Source organism: Hydra vulgaris, chromosome 12, assembly GCF_038396675.1.
Source record: "Hydra vulgaris chromosome 12, alternate assembly HydraT2T_AEP".
Taxonomy (NCBI): Eukaryota; Metazoa; Cnidaria; class Hydrozoa; order Anthoathecata; family Hydridae; genus Hydra; species Hydra vulgaris.
In genome coordinates this window covers 9718472-9739556 of record NC_088931.1, presented here as the reverse complement: position 1 = coordinate 9739556, position 21085 = coordinate 9718472, and the positions used below count along the sequence as shown (strand labels likewise).

At 28.6% G+C, this 21085-nt stretch overlaps 1 protein-coding gene across 2 annotated transcripts in view; it reads right to left on the bottom strand.

Annotated features, from left to right (window-relative positions):
* Nucleotides 1-21085, bottom strand: part of LOC101240168 (uncharacterized) — a 72272-nt gene that overhangs the window by 42071 nt on the left and 9116 nt on the right. The window contains exons 2-4 of one of the 2 annotated variants that reach the window (XM_065811599.1): nt 19868-19891; nt 3629-3780; nt 3123-3362 (exon numbers count right to left, since the gene is read on the bottom strand). In XM_065811599.1, the coding sequence (XP_065667671.1) occupies nt 3123-3362; nt 3629-3780; nt 19868-19891 (416 nt within the window). Of the gene's footprint in view, nt 1-3122; nt 3363-3628; nt 3781-6472; nt 6671-19867; nt 19892-21085 lie in introns of those variants that run through there. The other variant, XM_065811600.1, reaches the window with a different exon arrangement.

The following is a 21085-nucleotide window of genomic DNA, read 5'->3' as shown; positions in this document are numbered from 1 at the left end:
GATTAGCTAATAAAAACTCAATTGTTGATTGCTGATATTAAAACAATTTTGTTGATACTCTGATCTTGACAAGCAGCAATATCCTTACTGAGTCCTCTATTTACATCTCAAATTATGGTTCTTCTAATGTACCGTCATGCGGGGCTACTTGAGCTATCCGGGGTTACTTGAACCCAAAAAAATAAAATGTTTATTTATTTGTTTATTTTTTATAGAATTATTTGGTATGAAAGTTAATAAGTTAATTATACACTTACTCAAATCAAGTAACATAAAAAAAAAAAGAGGATGAAATTTTTTTGCAAGAAGTGATTGAAAAAATATTTTTTTAAAGGAAACTACAATAATGGTAAAAATTTAGCGTAAAACTTTTGTCTGTCCAGACATAAAAAGATAAAAATTATTTGACAACATTTCTTAAAAGAAGTATCAGTTGCTACAAAATATAGCAATTACTATTGTGGCAGCTTATGTTTGAAAATGATTAAATTTGCTTTCCATTAACATTAAACCCAAAGGTGTAATAATATATTTAAAAGGAGTTGATATATCTGTTATTTTAACCATGTTTTTAATATTTGTTAGGTTATAAAATGTATACCTAAATAATGTTAATGGTTGGTTAAAGCTATTATTATACACCTATATGCGTATACTTTGTGCTATCATAACTGGTTCTACCAGAATGGTTCACAGATATAAAAGAAAGTTGGGATCTAGAGATTACAAAGACTATACCGATCAAAACTTAGAGCAAGCCTCTATAAACATTGAACGTGGAGCTATGAGTCAACAATTTGACTCATAGAACTGAAAAACAGTTTAGAATCAGCATTTCCAGCATTAAGAGAGCTCTTTGAAGACAACATCTTACTATCACAAAGAAACATGCAGGGCATCCAGTTGTTTTCACACCTGAAGAAGAACAGTCATTTTGTGATCACTTGAATAAAGTTTCAACTTTCAGCTACCCACTGACCTCATTTGATCTTTGAATTATTGTCAAATCCTATCTAGATTGATTAGGGAGTGATGTTCAATGTTTCAATGAAAATCTCCCAGGTGTCAAATGGGTAAAACCCTTTATTAGAAGACATCATCAGCTATCCGAGAGATATGCTGGAAACCTCAAAAGAGTCATGGCTGCACTACACTACAGGGCTTTTACATTATGGGTTCAAGTAGCCCCACAACAGGGGCTACTTGAACCCAACCTTAAGCCCCCAAAAAAGGGGGGACGAAGTCCACCCAAATATTTTTTTCTCTATAATAATCATTACTAATTTACAAGTCCATGAATTAGCAACAACAAGTTTTTTTTACATTGATATAAATATGAGAGAACCACAAACATCAAACATGTATCAAATTTGGATCCAAGTATGACGATATCAACATCTAACCGTATGACGGTATCAACATCTAACAATGTAGTGTAACATTATATGTAAAATGTCCGTTATTTTTACGCACAATATGTAATATTGTAATGTAATATTATGTGCAAAATGTTCGTTATTTTTATGTAACCAAGAGGTAATATAATATGTAACTAATATAACATTTTGACCTAATAAAACGTAACATTGAAACTTATGGTAAATTTTTAATGTATTAATTTTTTTTTCTTAATTAGACTTTTAATATAATATATATATGTATATATATAATGCAACACTAACTTTGTGATTAGACAGAAGTAATTAAGTTAGTAAGATAGCATAGAAAAGGTACAAAAGTTATTGCCAAAAGTTATTAATCAGTCATAAGTGGCAATGACGTTTGTTTGACAGGATAAACTAGTTATAAGTGCTGATCCTCAACGAAACACCAGTAATAACAGACGCGACTCTGAGGAGATGTTTATTACTTAATCACTACACAAATTATGTTTACACATCGGCATTAATGTGTTTTTTTTTGTTTTTTTTTCCATTCTGAGGCCTTGCATTGTTGTATGCATACTTTTTATTTTTTAATGTATTTTTTGTTTTATTTATTTTTTGTTTGGTGATATATTTTTTGTTTATCTTAGTTCATATTAGTATTTATATAACAATTTATTTTTTATTATTAATGTTAGTACTGTTTAGGTGCATTGTCTGTCTTATTTTAAATATTCCTCTATTAATCTTTATTTTTGTCTTGACAACTGTCAAAATATGCTTTGTTTAAAAAATAATTCTCCTTTATTCTAATGTACTTCATTTCTTCCCTCAGGCGTTCACTGCTCGTGTGTGACCATTCGGCGAATTTTATATATGTCAGAATTATATATATGCCAAAGTTTATAAATAGCCATTTAAAATAAAAAATGCTCTGAACGATATGTGAATAAAAGTAAAAAGTATTATTAAAAAATTAAAACTTTAACTATTTAATGTATTTGTAGCGTTGCAACTTGAAACTTTTTTTTTGCGACAAAGTAACCAATTGAGACAAATCTATTTTACTATAAAAGATAAAATAAAAGATGATGATTAGCAATAAAGCAATGATAACATTTAATGTGTTATCGAATTTATTTACTTAACCTTGTTACCGATTGTAACTGATTAAAATGTAACGTAATTTTAAAATGTTACAGGGGTCATCATTAAACAAAGTCAGATCCTTTTACTGTCAACATCAGAAATTGTATTTTTTTATCGTTATATACCACGTCCCTGGTAGTACCGCGCTCAACTTGTTTCTCTGCGCAGCAGCCTTGTTCGTCAAGGTTTGTGTTTCGGAGTTATAGAGTTGAGAGAGGGTTATAACCACAAGTAGCCTCCTCATCTGTAGTGGCCTTCTTGGCCTTGGGGAGGTGAAATACAAAAAAAAAAAAAAAAAAAAAAATATACATTGTCAAAAACATAAATACTTACTCAAATATACATAAAAATAAATATAGTAAAAAAAATTTTTTGTTATTTTGTTTGGATAACTGGAAATTTATCATTTGCTACAGAACAAAACTTTTATATGTTTTGATAAAAAAATTTTGTGTAATCAAGTATTGTTATAAAAGAAAGATTTTTAATGATTAAACTTAAAAAAACTCAATTGTAACACAAGACTCTATTATAATAGCAAATTTTAAAAAAATTAAAACTACAAAAAATTAAAAATAAAACACCAACCACATTGCCAATGTCATTAACATTTTTAACTTGAAGCATACTTAAAATTCCACGTTGTATATTTAAAACATCTGGTTGTGTTGATTCGACAGATGGTTGAACCTTTACGACATGACCTTCATTCATATAAAAAAGTAGGGGATACTTAGTTAAACGATTAGCAAGGTCATATGCAGGAAGTGGTTCAAACTTTTCACTTTCACTTTCACCAAGAGATTGATGAAATGTAACTTTTGATAGCTAAAACATAGTAAAATTTAACTTAAAAAATGATTGTTAAGTAAAATGTTAAAAAAAAAATTTAAATTTAAATAAAAAAATAGCACAACACAAATATTAATTTTTTTTATATTACTAACAACATTTATGGAAACTAACAACAGTTATATGTATAAACATTTAATAACTCTAATTTTTAATAAGTAGTTTTAATCCATCACTGTATTTTACTTTTAAAAAACAATTTGTATATTTTAAACATTTGTTAAATAACATTTTTGACTAACTTGTAGATAAAATTTGCATAAGTTCCAGTTTGAAATAGTAACATCAGCTGTAATTTTTATTTTTGTGACATTGTTTGTTGTACCGGCAATTCCATTTTCAACAATTCCAGTGAAGCGAAATAACTGCTTTTGATTTTTACCAAAATGATTTTCTATAAATATTTAAAAACAGAACAAAATCTAAAACAAAAAAACCTAGAAAACTGTTTTAATTAAAAGTATATCTATTGAACTGTTTGATCAAAATTATAACCATTAGTAATTTGGTGATGTCTCGCCCTTTTAACAATACTGACCCTGTTAAAAATAATCTTAGTATAGACTATTAGCAAAGGCTAAAAATTATATATATATATATATATATATATATATATATATATATATATATATATACATCTGCATCTGTCCGTGATAGAAGAAAGTCACGAAAGTATGATCCCTCTGACTATAGTTTGTGCTCAATTTCTCCCTTTCCTCCATTAAGTGGTTCACGTCATGCAATGATTTTTATCTTCTACTTTTTCTACAAAAAATTCACACCAACAAAAGAATAGAGTTATAGAAAAAGGAAATGGTTGACAGAAGACTTGAAATGTTGTAGATTAAGTCAGGTAAACATGAAGGTTGGAGAGAGTTCCAAAGGGTTGAAAAGCGAGGAAAAAAATTAGACAAATAAAAGTTTTTAGAGAATGCAGGGACAGATATAGTAAATTAATGAGACTTAGCTAAATGACAAGTCAAACAAAAATGAGTTTTAGTTAATGGAACTAGAGATGATAACTCCTTTGAGCAGCAACCATGATAGTATTTGTAGAAAAGAGAAAGAGATGCAACTTTACAACAATGGGAGAGTGGCTAGAACTTATCAGATAGAGCTCCCACTATGTTTACAATGCTTTTTTGGACCTTGTCTAGAAGAGAAAGAGCATCCAAACATTATTCCATACATGGAAGAACAATAGATTTGAAGAGGCAGTGAATAGAATCAGGAGTAAAAATGATGAGCAAGATAAAGAGAAGCAACCTTAGCAGATGCTAACTTAGCTATTGATTGTATATGTGGCTTCCATGAAAGGTATAGTAACAGTAGTAAACGATAATCCAAGAAGGAATGAGGAAGAAAATTCAGTAAGAGAATTACCATTCATTAATATAGAAATATCGACCATATTGAAATAGTTGTTTGCAGTAAATAACTGAACTTTTTTGTAGTTAAAGTTAACAAGCCACTGTGAGCCCCAATATGCTATAGAAGTGAGATCAGATTCAAGATCAACAGCCTGTTCAAAAAAAAATCGAAAAAAGAAGACTTTTTATCAAGGCAGGAGTATAAAGTTTAGCCATCAGCAAAAAAGGTTGTTGCAAGGTTGTTGGAAATATCGTCAATGTATATAAGAAACAAAACAAAACCTAGAATAAAACCTTGAGGTACCCTGAAGTGGCTGGAAATGAAGAAAATTGTTGGCCTTCGAGGATGACTTTAATAAAGCAGCTAGAAAGAAATATTTTGATAATCTCAAAAACTTTCCCAGATACACCATATAAAGCAAGCTTATGGTTCTTCAAAAGCTTGCTTCATATCTTCAGATCCTCTGATCAGCATCCCAAATTTTGTCGAAAACTTCAAATATGCCAAAAGCAATAGCTCTAGTCTCTCCGCCTCAATCTTATGCACAATAAAATCTTTCAGTCACAGCAGTTAGCAAGTCAGTGGTAGAGTGAGAGAATCAAAACCCGTATTGATTGTCTGACAGTAAGTTATTTGACTCAAGATGAGATGTGAGAAAATTGTTTATCAAAGACTCAAAGACTTTGCTAATAACAAAAAGAAGACTGGTCACACGAAAATTGGAGGGGTCAGAATGTTCACCAGAGTTTTTGAAAATCAGAACAACAGATGCCATTTTCCAGCAGATAGGAAAAAAAGACTCAGTCAAGCACTTACTTTAAATAGTTTAAAGAGAATTTAAGAGAGTTCTGGAAAAAAAATTTTTAAGACTGTGAAAGGAATATTGTCTGGACTACAAGTTGTAGAAGAGTTTAATTGAGATATGACTTTAGCAACAGAAGCTGGAGTAATTTGAATGTCTAACAATGAGTTACCTGTTTAATTAGAATGGAAGGAAAAGGATGGCCATAAGATTCACGAGTTGAATTAGAAGAAAAGTTCTTTGAAAATAGTTCTGCCATATCCTTGGGAGAGTTAATAAGATCAGTCCCCTGAATGAGAGATGGAATATTAAACCTACTCTTGTTAATGATGCTGTTGAAGATTTTCCAAAGTCTATAGAGCCTAATTTCTGAGATAAAATATAATATATAGGCTAGAGCCACAACCTCTAGCCTTTACTCAGCCATGAGCCACAAAGCAAGGGATTTTTAAGTTAGAGTTTGTTTCTCCTATTTATATTCTCCTATTATATTTGTACTATAACATATATAAATATACATTTGGTAACATTTGTTGCTGACCTAATTCTGTACAGCTTTATCACAAAAAGAAAAAAACAAAGAGTGAAAAAAACTTATGGCTGCCCCAATCCCAATATATATATATATATATATATATATATATATATATATATATATATATATATATATATATATATATATATATATATATATATATATATATATATATATATATATATATGTATATATATATATATATATATATATAAATATATTATATATTATATATATATATATATATTATATATTATATATATAATATATATATATCATATATTATATATATATATATATTATATATATAAATATATATATATATTTATGGGTTTTATTTAAAGCTTTGTGATTTATTATAAAATAGATAATACTTGCCAATGTTCCATCCAGTTTAAGTGATGTCATTTGCGGAGTCAAGTCCTTCTTGATTCTTGAAAATGAACAATTGGAAGCACTATATATGCTACTTTAAACAAGTTTTTAAATTTACCTATGTTTTTACCAACAATGTGAAACTCTTTGTGAATAATAAATGCCACAAAATATTAGTTTTATGTCCTGAATTGTATACTTTCAAAAAAAAAATTTTATTGAGATTATCAGTCTCTCATGCTTAAGTAGATCATTGTTTAAAAAAAATTTAATCTCATATAGAAATGTTGTTTTACGAAAGAGAAGATGTGACAATTATGTGACGTAAATTTCTATCTAAATTTGAGCAAGAATTTTAATAAATAAATCTTTCAAGACATTAAAATGATATTTTGAATTAAAAGCATTTGATTGGTTATTTTTCAACTATAAATTATTGTATTGCTTTATAATCAGTGGTAACATAAATCTATTTAGTAAAATTATAGATTACCAAATAAGGCATCATGCAGCCATTGAACAAGTGAATCACTTAAATGCAGCTATAAGTTTAATATACTTTCATATTTAAATGACTTGATTAATCAGTTTTAAGTCAATTTTTTTTTCTAAATGTTAAAATAAAAGGTAGTCTTTCAAAGTTGGTTTTCAAACTTTAATACTATTTAAAACTTTAATACTATTTAAAACTTTAATACTATTTAGATCCATGTTATATAAATGAAAATGAATGAAAGCCAGCAAACTTGAATGAAACTTGTTTATCTTTCAATATTCCTGATCACAGAACAAACAACTCTGCAAAAAAATGTTTTTTTTGGGGGGAAGAATACTCAAAATACAAAAAATATACTAATTAGAAACTCTTCAGTGTTGAAATGTTTATTAGTATGGTCATAAAAATAATTTTTACATTTTCTTGTTGAATTATGAGCAATAATGCATGTGAAACCAAGCAAAATAAAGTTTTCATACTTTTTTTTTTGACAAAAAAGGTTTTTTTGTCAATATTGTTAGATGCATTATCTGAACTCAATGAAATGCCGTTATGCCATGGAACTTTATTATAAATCATGACAAAATTTATGAAACTAGATATAGCATTACAAGTTAAAGGTGCTCAATATTTTTTAAAGTTTTGTAGAAAATTATGTTGGTAATATTGTTATTTTGTACAGTAACTGGGTTCATTTTTTCAATACATTAATTTTGGCTTCCATCAGTGCCTGACAAAAAACAAAACAAAAATTTAATTTATTAACAAACACTTGTTATAAATATAAAATCTAGGTTGCAGACAACCACTATTAAGTTAGGAGTTACAAGATAAAAAAATAGAGTTATTGAGCAAGGAAGCGGATGAAAGAACACTTGAAAAGTTGAAGGTTGTACAAGTCAGGAAAACATGAAGATGTGAGAAAGTTTCAAAGAGTTGAAGTGCGGGGGGAAAAAATAGACAAATAGAAGTTTTTAGAGCATGCAGGGACAGATACAGTGAAAGAATGAGACTTTGCTGAATAATGCATGATAAAGAGAAACCTTAGCAGATGCTAATTTAGCAATTGATTCTATATATGGTTTCCATGAAAGATTAGTAGAAAACAATAATCCAAGAAGACATAATAAGAGGACTTAGTGAGATGGTTGCCATTCATTATATAGATCTAAAGCTTTAAAGCTTTAAAGCTTTAAAGGTTTAAAATGCAAAATAAATTTATCTTTGCACACATATAAGACAATTTTTCGATTCAGGAAAAAGATTCTTTTACTAATGAGTTAAGGTGATCAGCTATTATTATGAATATTAACAATATTCCATTATGTTATTATACTCTTAGTATAATGAGCATAATATTATTATGCTCTCCCAAATACCTTTAACATTTGTTTGCGTGTACAAATATTTGCGATTAAGTTTTGTTTTTGTTTTTATAGGTAAAAATATCTATAGATTATTGTGCACTAGGGTGCATTGAAAAATAGAATTTTTTTTAAATTGTCTTGTAATAGCTCTAAATATATGCGATATAATAAAATATCACTCTAATAACGATAAATTTTGAAATAAAATATTTTTAGAAGTGCCCCAAGTCCCTTGACATTTATAGGGCCCCTATAATTTTGGGGGAAAAAAATTTTCAAAACTAGGTCAACCTGGTAACTCAAAAGAAATTTTATAAAAAGTTTGAAAATAATAATTGTTGTATAAAAAAACATAACGAAAAAAAAAATTATCAAAAAATTTGTAAAAATGCATTTATTTTTATTTAGTTAAAAAACCATAGTTATTATGCAATAAAAATAATAATTTTTATATGAAACAAATATTATTTTTGAACTTTTTATAAAACTTCGCTTCTTTTGAGTACCAGGTTGACCTACTTTTGTATAACTTTTTTTCAAAAATATTAAGGACCCTGTAAATGTTCAATTGACTTGGGGTACCTCTAAAAATATTTTTTATTTCAAAAATTACTTAAATCCAGTGATAATTATATATTGTCGCAATAGACGGGTTGCTTTGTTTACATTTTTAAGCGCACGCGCAAAAAACGACAGGCAAAACATGTTCAAATTTAACTTAAAATCCTGCGTATTTCCAAAACAGTGTAGTTACTTTCTCTAAATACAAGTTCCTTTTTTCAAATCATGCCTGATAATAAATTTTACATAAATATATATATATATATATATATATATATATATATATATATATATATATATATATATATATATATATATATATATATATATATATATATATATTATATATATATATATATATATATATATATATATATATATATATATATATATATATATATATATATATATATATATATTATATACTAAGTAGAATAATATTTATTTAAATAATTATTTGTGTATATACAAAATATATATATATAAAAATATATACATTATATACTACTACATATTTATATATATATATATATATATATATATATATATATATATATATATATATATATATATATATATATATATATATATATATATTATATTATATACTACTGTATATTTATATACACATATAAACAATATTTATATGTAAATATAAATATACAGTACTGTATATTTATATTTTTTTTTTTTTTTTTTTTTTAAACATCTTCGCTTCCAACAAGGCTGCAAGCAGCCACTAATTAAAGTTGGAAGTTACTGTAAGAGAAAAGATGAAGATTGTAGAGCAAGATAACGATTGACGGACGATTTAAAAGATTGCAAATTATATGAATCAGGAAAGCAAGATGAAGGAAGCGAATTCCAAAGAGCTGATGTTCGAGGAAAAAAACTAGACGAATAAGCGTTTTTGGAGCACTTAGGAACAGTCACAGAAAAAGGATGACACTTAATTGAATGACGAGTAACACGAGAATGAATTTTAGTAGATGGCACAAGAGACGCTAGCTCTTTCGAGCAGTGGCCATTATAGTATTTGTAGAAAAGAGAAAGAGAAGCAACATTACGACGATGTGATAATGGTTGAAGGTTGGCTGCAAGAGCAGGTCCAACTATGTTTACAATGCGTTTTTGCACCTTGTCTAAAAGAGAAAGGGCATCATTAGAAGATCCGCCCCAGATATGGCAACAGTATTCCATACAAGGCCGGATTTGAGATTTATAGAGGTAGAGAATAGAATCCAGAGTAAGAAAGTGGCGAGCTCGATAAAGAGATGCAACCTTAGCAGATGCTAATTTTGCAACCGATTTGATATATGGTTTCCAAGAAAGATTGGAAGTAAGAGTTTATCCTAGAAGATGAAGAGTAGGTGACTCATCGAGTACATCACCGTTCATAAATATAGGAAGATCTAAATTATTGCGATAACGATTGGCTGAAAAAAATTGAGTTTTATCTGAATTAAAGTTCACCAGCCACTGTGAGCCCCATGCTGTAGCAGAAGTGAGATCCTTTTCAAGCTCAAATGCCCCCTCCAGGCAATCAGAGGGTGTTGGTTTCTTATCACGACAAGAATAAATGGTAGTATCATCAGCAAACAATGCCACCTTAGATGTGAGAGTATCTGGAAGATCGTTAATGTAAATTAAAAAGAGTATAGGGCCAAGGATAGAACCTTGAGGAACCCCTGAAGTTACAGAATAAGAAGAAGAGTGTTGTCCATCGAGGAAAACTTTTATGCTACGATTGGAAAGGAAGGATTCAATGATCTTAAAGATGTTGCCGGATACACCATAAGAAGAAAGCTTATGGAGAAGACCAGCATGCCAAACTTTATCAAACGCTTTTGAAATGTCAAGAGCGATGGCCTTAACCTCTCCACCTTCATCTAATGCACGATAAAACCTGTCAGTTATTACTGTTAGCAAATCAGCTGTAGAACGAGAAGATCGAAATCCATATTGATGGTCAGAAAGTAAGTTATTAGATTCAAGATGAGAAATTAAGTGTTTGTTAATTAAAGATTCAAAAACTTTGCTTATGATAGGAAGAAGACTTATGGGACGGTAGTTAGACGAATCAGATCGCTCCCCAGAATTTTTGAAGATAGGGATAACAGATGCGGCTTTCCATCAGGCTGGAAAACAAGACTCTGATAAGCATTTGTTGAATAGTTTTGAGAGTATAGACGACAGCTCTGGAGAACACTTCTGCAAGACAATAACAGGTATGTTGTCTGGGCCACAAGCTGTAGAAGAGTCTAGACAGGAAATCACTTTAGATACAGATGCTGAAGTGATATGAATGTCAAGCAATGAATCAACCTGTTTGTTGGCAATATCAGGTAGAACGCAATTAGTGGAATCAAGAGATGATATTGATGAAAAGTTTTTAGCAAACAGTTCGGCTTTGTCTTTAGGTGAGGTGACAAAGTCTGAACCATACAAGAGAGGTGGAATTATAGATTTGCCCTTATTATTGATATTATTAAAGATTCTCCAGAAGTCACGAGAGCCTAATTTTTGAGATGAGATACGAGATTTCATGACCTGAGAATAGCGGGTTTTGGCGTTAGACAAAACCTTTTTACAGTTGTTTCTAGCAGTAATGAAAAGACGTCTGTTTTCTGGAGAATTGTTTTGCTGATAAATATGGAAGTAACGGTTTCGATTGGCAATCGCAGCAGCACAGTGTGAGGAAAACCATGGAGGAGAGTGAGGCTTGACCTGGAATCGTCGAGAGGGAATAAAAGATTCCATGCCAGCCTGAATCCACGAAGTTATATAAGAAGCACATTTGTCGACAGGAAGTTGAAAGATTTCTACCCAAGGGCCATCACGAAGAAAATCACGGAAAGAATCCCAGTCAGCTTTACTGTAGTTGTAAGAGGTTCGATAGTAGGGGTATTCAGGTGATGAAGAAGAATGAGATATTAGTTTTAAAGAGATCAAACTGTGATCAGAAGCACCTAAGGGTGAATGTGGAGAAACTGAGCACTGACTAGGATCAGAAACAAGACATAAGTCGAGTAGAGAAGGTAAATGATTAGGGTTGTCAGGAAAGCGAGTTGGAAAGTTGACTATTTGAGTTAGGGATTGAGAAAGGCAAAAGTTGTGGGCTTTAATGCCTGCAGAGTCACTGACACTAGAGCCAAGCCATTCAGAGTGGTGAGCATTAAAGTCACCGACAACAACTATATTAGCTGATGGATAAAGAGAGAGGGCTTGGTCAATATGATCAGAAATAACATCAAAAAGTGTACAGTCTTGAGATGAAGGAGATCGATATAGAACAAAGAGAAAGGCAATAGCGTGAAGTGGTGCTAAACGAAAGCACATGAAAGAATAGTCTGTGGATTCAAACCTAGTTTCACGACAAACAGGTGAATTCTTACGAATGTAAATGCCCAGGCCAAGCATGTGGCTATTGGAGTCTTTACGAATCAGAGGAAGATAACCATCAACACTAAGATCACAAGATGAGACAGCCGAACTCAAATTAGTCTCACAAAGAGCAAGTAGGTCTGGTGAACTTTGCAAGAGATAAGACTCAACAGAAGAAAAGTTACTTCGAAGACCACGAATATTAGTGAATGATAGGTTTAGAGAACTTGGTGATGATGATATACACATATAAATATTGTTTATATGTGTATATAAATATACAGTAGTATATAGTATATATAAATATGTAGTAGTATATAATATATATATATTTATATATATATATTTTGTATATACACAAATAAATATTATTTATATGTGTATACATATATATATATATATATATATATATATATATATATATATATATATATATATATATATATATATATATATATATATATATATATATATATATATATATATATAATTATATATATATATATTAATGGATCAGAAAAAATAATCTACAATATTTTTAAAATTTTGGATATTTATTAGGTTTATAAAATGTTTTATGAAATAAATTTTGTCAATGAATCATTTTGGTCATCTTTCCACAACTCTAAGCTGTTTCTATATTTATAGAGAATTTCATTTAAAAAATACCCATTCCATAACAATTTTATTTTTTAATTCCATCTGGATTTGCACTTAGGATAATCAACATCAATGTACAAACCTGAGACAGAAATGGAAAGATTTATTTGTTGTAGAGACATCGCATTCAAAAATTTATATTTTGCAATTACTTTCCATTTTAAGATTATAGTCTGTTGGAATATAGCAAACAATTTCAGAATATTACACTATTTGATTTATAAAGACTTGTGAGGGGTTATCAATATTTGCATTTTACCCCATTTTATGAACAGTTTCAGTATTTTATAAACAGATGCAGTCCAGCCCTGTGGATTTTTCAAGAGTGTTTTTCCTTTAAGTTTTAGAAAAAAATTAGTATTAAGTTGATTTTGATGAGATTTCATAAACAATTTGAATAAAACTTTTGATTCTTCTGTAATTTTTTTCTTGGCTTTCGTTAATAAGCAATGGCTCATAATGAGCAGTAATTGGTTTAGCCTGAACTTTAGAAGCAAAGTAAAGCTCATTTTCATATGCAGCGTCTGTTTCATTACAGTCTCTGTTTCATCAATTTACCAACTAATAATTTTAAAAACAACAGCTTTCAATGCTAATTTATGTAAACTTTTTTTTATAACTTTTTTCTATAACTCAGCTGGGACCCAGCCTGGGTTGATAGAAGTATAAATTATTAGAAGTATATCTTGTTAATTTTAAATTTATTTTACTTTTAAAAATTGGAAAACTATTTTTTGATACTGGTTAACAAAATTTGACACATTTTAACGCGCTAGTTCCACTATAGTGCGAGACTTTCTCTATTCACATAGTTTACTTGTACAAACTTCACACTATAACTTTTGCTTACTTTGCTTTAGCTCCAATGTTTTGCCTGTCGTTTTTTGCGCACGCGCTTTAGAATGTAAACAAAGCAACCCGTCTATATATATAATATGTATGTAATATATAATAATCGCATATATTTAGACATAATTGTATATTAATCGCATATACAGGGGGCGGAAAAAGTTCCCGTACGCATATTTACATACTCCACAAGGCGATAGCACACATGCGCCCGCGCACGATTTTTCGTACTTTTTTATAAAGAAACATATTTTTAAATTACGTACTATATACTATACTTTATTTACCTTTGTGTTTACATTTGAAGTGTCGCTTTATAAATGTATAGTAATCAAAGAACACGTAAGTATATTAGAATAACATTTTTTTAATTAAAGTACACAACTATACAAAGATCGTGAGGGTTTATTTTAAAAGAAAAGTTGAATGTAATTAATGCCCTTCTCCATGACTTTTGGCGTTTGCTCTATCTTGGGATATATTTAAAGCCAAATTTCATTATTTTTATTTCAATTTCAATTTCATTAAGATTTATTGCTTTCAATGAAAAATAAATATTCTAATTATGAGTTTCAAATTTTTTTTTTGTTTTAGTAATATAGTCAGAAAGAAAACAATATATAGGTACAGTAAGTACTTCTTCAAAAATTTAAAAATATGTTTCTTTATAAAAAAGTACGAAAAATCGTGCGCGGGCGCATGTGTGCTATCGCCTTGTGGAGTATGTAAATATGCTTCCCGTACAAAATTATAATTTAAAAAAATTATTTGTATGGTGTTTCTTTCAATATATTAGGCCGGGTGAATAAAAATAAGCAATTGCTTTTATTCAGTTATTGGTCAGCTTTACGTGAATGAAAACTTAAAAAAAAATTTTTAAGTAAAAATTTACGCAAAGCTGAGCAATTACTATGTTAATTGCTTAACTTTGCATAAATAAAAATTATAGCAAAACAGCTAAAGTTTTCATTCACGTAAAGCTGACCAATTACTGAGTAAAAGCAATCGCTTATTTTTATTCACCCGGCCCATAGTGTGTTTTAGTAATCTTTTATATTCCTTCGTATTCTTTTAGTATTTTTTAGTATTATTTTGTTTTAAATAAAAGTGTAATTTGTTTCTCGCCTTGTACAGAAACTTTTGCTGTTTTTGCTGTTTATATTTTTGTACGGGAACTTTTTCCGCACACTGTATTTAGAGCTATTACATATGACGGCAACACTCCAAAAAACGAATATAAATGAAAGGATAACGCAATTTTTATCTGTTGCAAAAGCTCTTATAAGAAATGGAATTCGCCTCTGCCAGCCTGCTACGATTATTTATTTAATTAATTCCCTAGCTATTCCAACGCTATTATACGGACTAGAACTCGGTGGTTGCAACAATAAGTTTCTACAGAATATTGATAAAGTTGGACGATCTGTCTTAAAATAATTTTTAATATTTCTAAGCATTGTAAAAATAACCTCCATTCTTTTTTCAAAGTAGACTCTGTATCGAACATTCTTATTCATAACAAATTAAACTTATTTATCAGGCTACTTAATGACCCCATATGTTACTCCATTATAATGACTCAGTTGCCGTGTATAAATAACCAAAGTTTATTTGTTGGTGAGATATGGCTAATATGCAAGCAATTTGGTATTAATATGTTGCAATGTATGATCGAGGGCAATAAAATTAAAACTGCACGCCCTAAGGAAGTGTTAGATGCCAATATCACCGCAATTTTAAAACAATCTGTCCAATTATGGAATTTAAAGGAACAAAGACTTATATTTCGAACTTTGATGGAAGAAAACATTTCAAGAACAGTACAAGAACACACATAGCATTTTCTTTATTTGTTTTTTTTTACCTATAATTTATGTAATTATTGGGTGTTTAATAGAATATATATATATATATATATATATATATATATATATATATATATATATATATATATATATATATATATATATATATATATATATATATATATACATATATAAGACAGTTTTAAAAAATTTCTGTTTTTTAACCGTCTTCAGGTTGAGTTATTGTTTCACGCTAAAAAACAAGATTACTTGCGTCATAATATATGAATATTTGAAACATTTTTACGCAGACAGTTATATTATCCTAACCTTAGGTTAGTGGTAAAAAAATTCATTAAATTGTCTTGAGAAAATTTTTTTTTAAGCTTAGCTTTGCATTGAAAGAACCTTTTTACTTTTTTAGAAGAGATGTTCCACCTCTTTAGACAAATAATGAAAACAAAGTAGGTTGAGGATTCTTAATGACATTCAATAGAAGGTTGCCGATTTTTAGACCATAGAAATTTTGCGCATACGTATCAACCGCCTACTTTTGGATGATATTAGGCCGGGTGCATATTTTGAAACCCTATACAGACTCAGAATAGGCAGAGATATGCGCAATCTGATTCGCTGATTTTGAAAGAGAGGCTTATGCGCGTATGTTAAAATCAAAACAAATGTCAAAAAACGTTTTCAATAATATAGGTGAATTTGAGTAGTTTCATAAAAAACCAAATAATAATAGCAAAAAAAATTATGATTTTTCTATCCAATTTTGTGTAATATAGTACAAATACTTATACAAACCCTCACAACTCATAACATCCGTGATTTTCAGAATTTTTTCTTAAAAATAAAGATTTAAAAAAATTAGTTTGTTTTTCTAATTCTAAGATATAAAAAAGACAACCATTGTAACAAACTATAAACAGATGGTAAAACTTGACTATGCTGTGATTCTCATACAATAGGTTTTTTAAAATTTACCTACTAATATCAATAGACTATTATTAACTTAGTATAATTTTTTTTAAATTAAGTTCCCATTTATCCAATCATTTAGCAAGAAAAGTATTTTGAAAAAATAGCCTCATTTCTTTCTAGAACTTTACACTTATTACTTCCATATATAAATTATATACAACATTAAAAAAGTTTGAGAATATTGCTTATTGGTTGTTATAGCTAGCCCATATGATTTGCAACACTCTTAAATTAAAAGCAATTGTAAGCAAGAGCGAATTTAGATATCCTTTGGTAATGTATAGTAATAAAAGATTACAAAGCATTGTAGCATAATAAGCTACTAGAAAAAATCTATAACTCGATGTCCACAAGTGTGTTTTGATATAGTAAACTGATTACCAAAAGCAATAACTCTCAACTTACCACACCTAAGTGTGGTAAAAACTAAGTGTAAAAAGGTAGAAACAAGAAAGATTGCAAACATGCAAGTTTATGTTGTTGTTTATTTTAAATTCAAAACTCAATACATGTTTGTTGATACATAGCTTTTACCCTGAACAAAATACTCGTTATTGTATTCTATAATTAATATAAAATGTGTATCCTTTAATAGCAACTGATGGAAAATAATATTAAATAAAGCAGCAAACTTTGGTAAACTTTATATATTTATAATGCTAATAATTTAATTTACATTATATACTCCAGAAGAAAAAGAAAATATGTCTGCTCTAAAAAAATTAGAAAAAAACCTTAAATAAAATGTACTCCATATTTACTTAATGTAGCCTGCCAAAAGTTTTTTTAAATTTTAAAAAAGTTTTCAATGGTTTAACACGATGTTTTATTAAAGTTACGTAATAAAAAAAATATATCAGCCTTCTCCAAACTATGGTTGAAACAAATCATGAAAACAAAATCTCCTTAGAGCTCATATATTGACATGGAACATGTAAGCTAGTTTTGCAATTAGTACAAATTTTCTTTTTTTAAAAACTCTTATTTTTAACTCTTTATAATAACATTGTAAATTAGTTTATAAATAAAGTTCTTCACCAGTAGTCACGTAAAACTGCATATAAACTTTGTATGCAAAAGTGCTTCACAATTAGTCTCGTACAACATACTTATATAAACTATGTATTTGAGAATGCTTTAAGGCCAAGAGCATATTTTAAGAGAAACACATTTGTAGATTTTTTCAAATTTACTTCAACACATTTTTTTTTTTCGTTTCTTAAAATTAACAATAGATCTTCATAACCAAGATAAATCTTCATCACCAAGATAAACTTTATTAAATTTTTACGAGTGAAAATTCTCTTGTACAAATAGATTTTGATACATTTTTAATACTCTGAAGAGTACTAAAATAAAATGAATTTCCTGTGTTGATAGTAACACATGACTTGTATTGATAAACTTAGTATATCATTACTTTGAAATTTATTTCAAAAATCTGTTTGTTTTGATTTTAATTATATTTTTCAACAAAATCGCATTTGCCTCTCTTTCAAAATCAGCAAATCAGATTGCTCATTTTTCTGCCTATTCTGAGCCTGTATAGGGTTTCAAAATATGCAGGCCGGGTGAATAAAAATGAGCAATTGCTTTTACTCAGTAATTGGTCAGCGTTACGTAAATAAAAACTTTGGCAAAATTGTTATTCACAATTGTTATTCAAACTTTTTATTCACCCGGCCTATTAGGCCATGTGAATTAAAATAAGCAACTGCTTTTACTCAGTAATTGGTCAGCTTTTACTTTTAAAGCTTTCAAAAAACTTTAACAATTTTTCTTATGTTTTTATTCACGTAAAGCTGACCAACTATTGAGTAAAAGCAATTACTCATTTTTATTCACCTAGCCTTTTAAATATTGGTAACCAACAAAGGGGCCATTCATAAAGTACATACGCAGATATGGGGGAAGAGGGTTTCCCAAAAGCGTACGAACGTGTACAAGGGGGAAAGGGGGTGTTATAGACAGTGAGCACGTACGCGGTTTGACTATTTCTCCTAAACTTGATTTCATTTTTTTTTAAAAACATTGAATTTCACGTCTGTAACAAATCAAAATTGTGTTTTTTTTTCTAACTTCAGTCACAATTTTTTATTTTAATTTCTTTATAAAAAATGAGGAGAGAAAAAAGAAATCGAGTTAATTTTGAAATAAAATAACGCGTACGGGAAGGGAAGAAGGGGCTTCTCGAAAGCGTACGGGTTCGTACAAGGGAGATGAGGTCAAAAATCAGTGGATTTACTGCGTACGTACTTTATGGATGCCCTAAAGTGAACAAACATGTAGGTTGAAACTATTTTTCAGTGAGAAAATCCAGGTTTTGCGTTTTTTATAAAATCTTGACCCGAATATTTTATAAAAAACGAATAATTTATAGCAGTCGTGACGCAAAGGTTTGAGTTCTGGCTCAGAACCCAGAGGTCCGAGGTTCGACGCCAGCTCTAGCCCAACAAGCGACATTGGTACGGAAGGAGGCGTGACTTCCTGCTAAATGCTCTCCCGTGGTGCTCTGTGATGAGAACGTAAGGACTTCTGGGAGCACCTAAACTACTACAAAAAAATATATAATATGTGCTTGAATATCGAATTCGTTTTCAATAGTGAATTAGTTTTAACAAATTTTGCTATAATATATTAAAAAGAATTATTTAATATAATAAACCTATTAAATTATTTATCTATTGCAATTTATTATAGGAAATTGAGTATATTCAATATTTTTGTTTCGATCGATTTCAGCATACTTATAATAACAGTATTTTATGACTAAGATATAATAGAATATAAAAAATAAAAACAGTTTTAAAAGTTGAGACCACTTTAAAGTAAAATTAATTGTAAAAAGAAAGAGCTTTTCAAATTTTTTTAGGAAACAAATTTTTCGGGAACCAAATCCCTCTTCAAATTGAGAATTTTACGAAAGTTTATAGTTGTTAACTTTTTGTATTTTAATATATTATTATCCCAATATAAAATTCGCATTTCACGCTTTTATTAAAATATAATTTTTTAATCAGCATTCTATTACTAACTGTCTAATCAGCAACTACGTGCTGTGTTAAATTTAAAGATATACATACCGTTGCAATAGCATACTTTGCCCCCACCCCCTTTGGATCTGCTCCAAAGCTTATATATTATTGTATATAATATAAAACCAAACCAGATTTTTACTTTGTTGTTTTTTAAAAAGTACATTATAACGCATAAGCTTGTATGTTATGTTTATAAAAATAGAAGTTTTTTATTTGCTAATACTGAAATAACAAAAGTAAAGAATACTTACTACACGTCTTTTCATGAGGCATTGCTAAAAATAATAAAAAAGTAAACAAATACTTTATAAATGATTTGTGTCAATTAGTTAAGATTACTTTTAAAATACATTGCTGATAACTTGATGAAAAATATAGGGTAGATTAGGGTATTATGAGCACCTTAAACGAAAATTGTAATATTTTCAAAGATAATTATGTTGGATCCAAAATTTTTTGCGGAAAAATAATTTATAGGGATTACTACTCATAATCCAATTAGATATGAGCACCCAAAATTGTTTCCCAAAAACACAGAGGTTTTAAAAAAGTATCAAAAGTAATATGAGGTGAGCACTTTGAGTTAGCTCAAAAAAATAGCATTAATTAAGGCAAAAAGTGCCAACCTGACAATTAGAACTAAGTTGTGGAATAAAATGATTCGTTATTAATAAAATTTATTATTAAAATATAAAATTTTAACCCAATTTTTATTGAAACATTACTTCTATGTTTTACATATAAAAAAAACATTGTTCGTTATTTTTTCAATTTTGTTAACTCATACCTTTAAACAATAAAATTACAATTTCTTAAAGTTTAAATTACAGAAAGATATTTAGTATTGTTAAAATATTAAAAAATTTCACTATGTTTTACTTTTATTAAAAAAGTAATCAAAACCACCGCAGTTTTAGGACTTTAAATTAAAGGTAACTTCGATTAAAAAAAAAAACAATGGGTAATTTGAGCATGCTTATATTGCATAAAAAAGGTATCTTTAAATAAAGTCAAAACTAAATGTTTCATTGCATTGTTTTTCAAACAAAAATAAAACGGATTTCATTTTACCAAGGTGCTCATATTACCCTAATCTACCCTAATCGATTGTAATGATAGTACATAACATTCATACATTAGATAAAATGATATGTGTATTGCTTTCTTTTTTTGCCATACTTTTTTTTTTAAATTAATTCATTCCCAACAAGGCAACATCCAACCACTATTAAATTGTTACTTACTAGATAACAAAGAATGATTTTAATGACCGAGGAAACGGTTGACTAAAAATTTGAAGTTATTCACTTAGCAGTTATTCTCCAATAGAGTTTCAATAAATTTCACAAAATTTATAAACTATTATTAATTTTGTGAAATTTATTGAAACTATATTTGAGAATATATTTGCAACTGAACAAGAGTGACACGATAATTTCAAATAATTAAACAACAAATCATATTTAAAA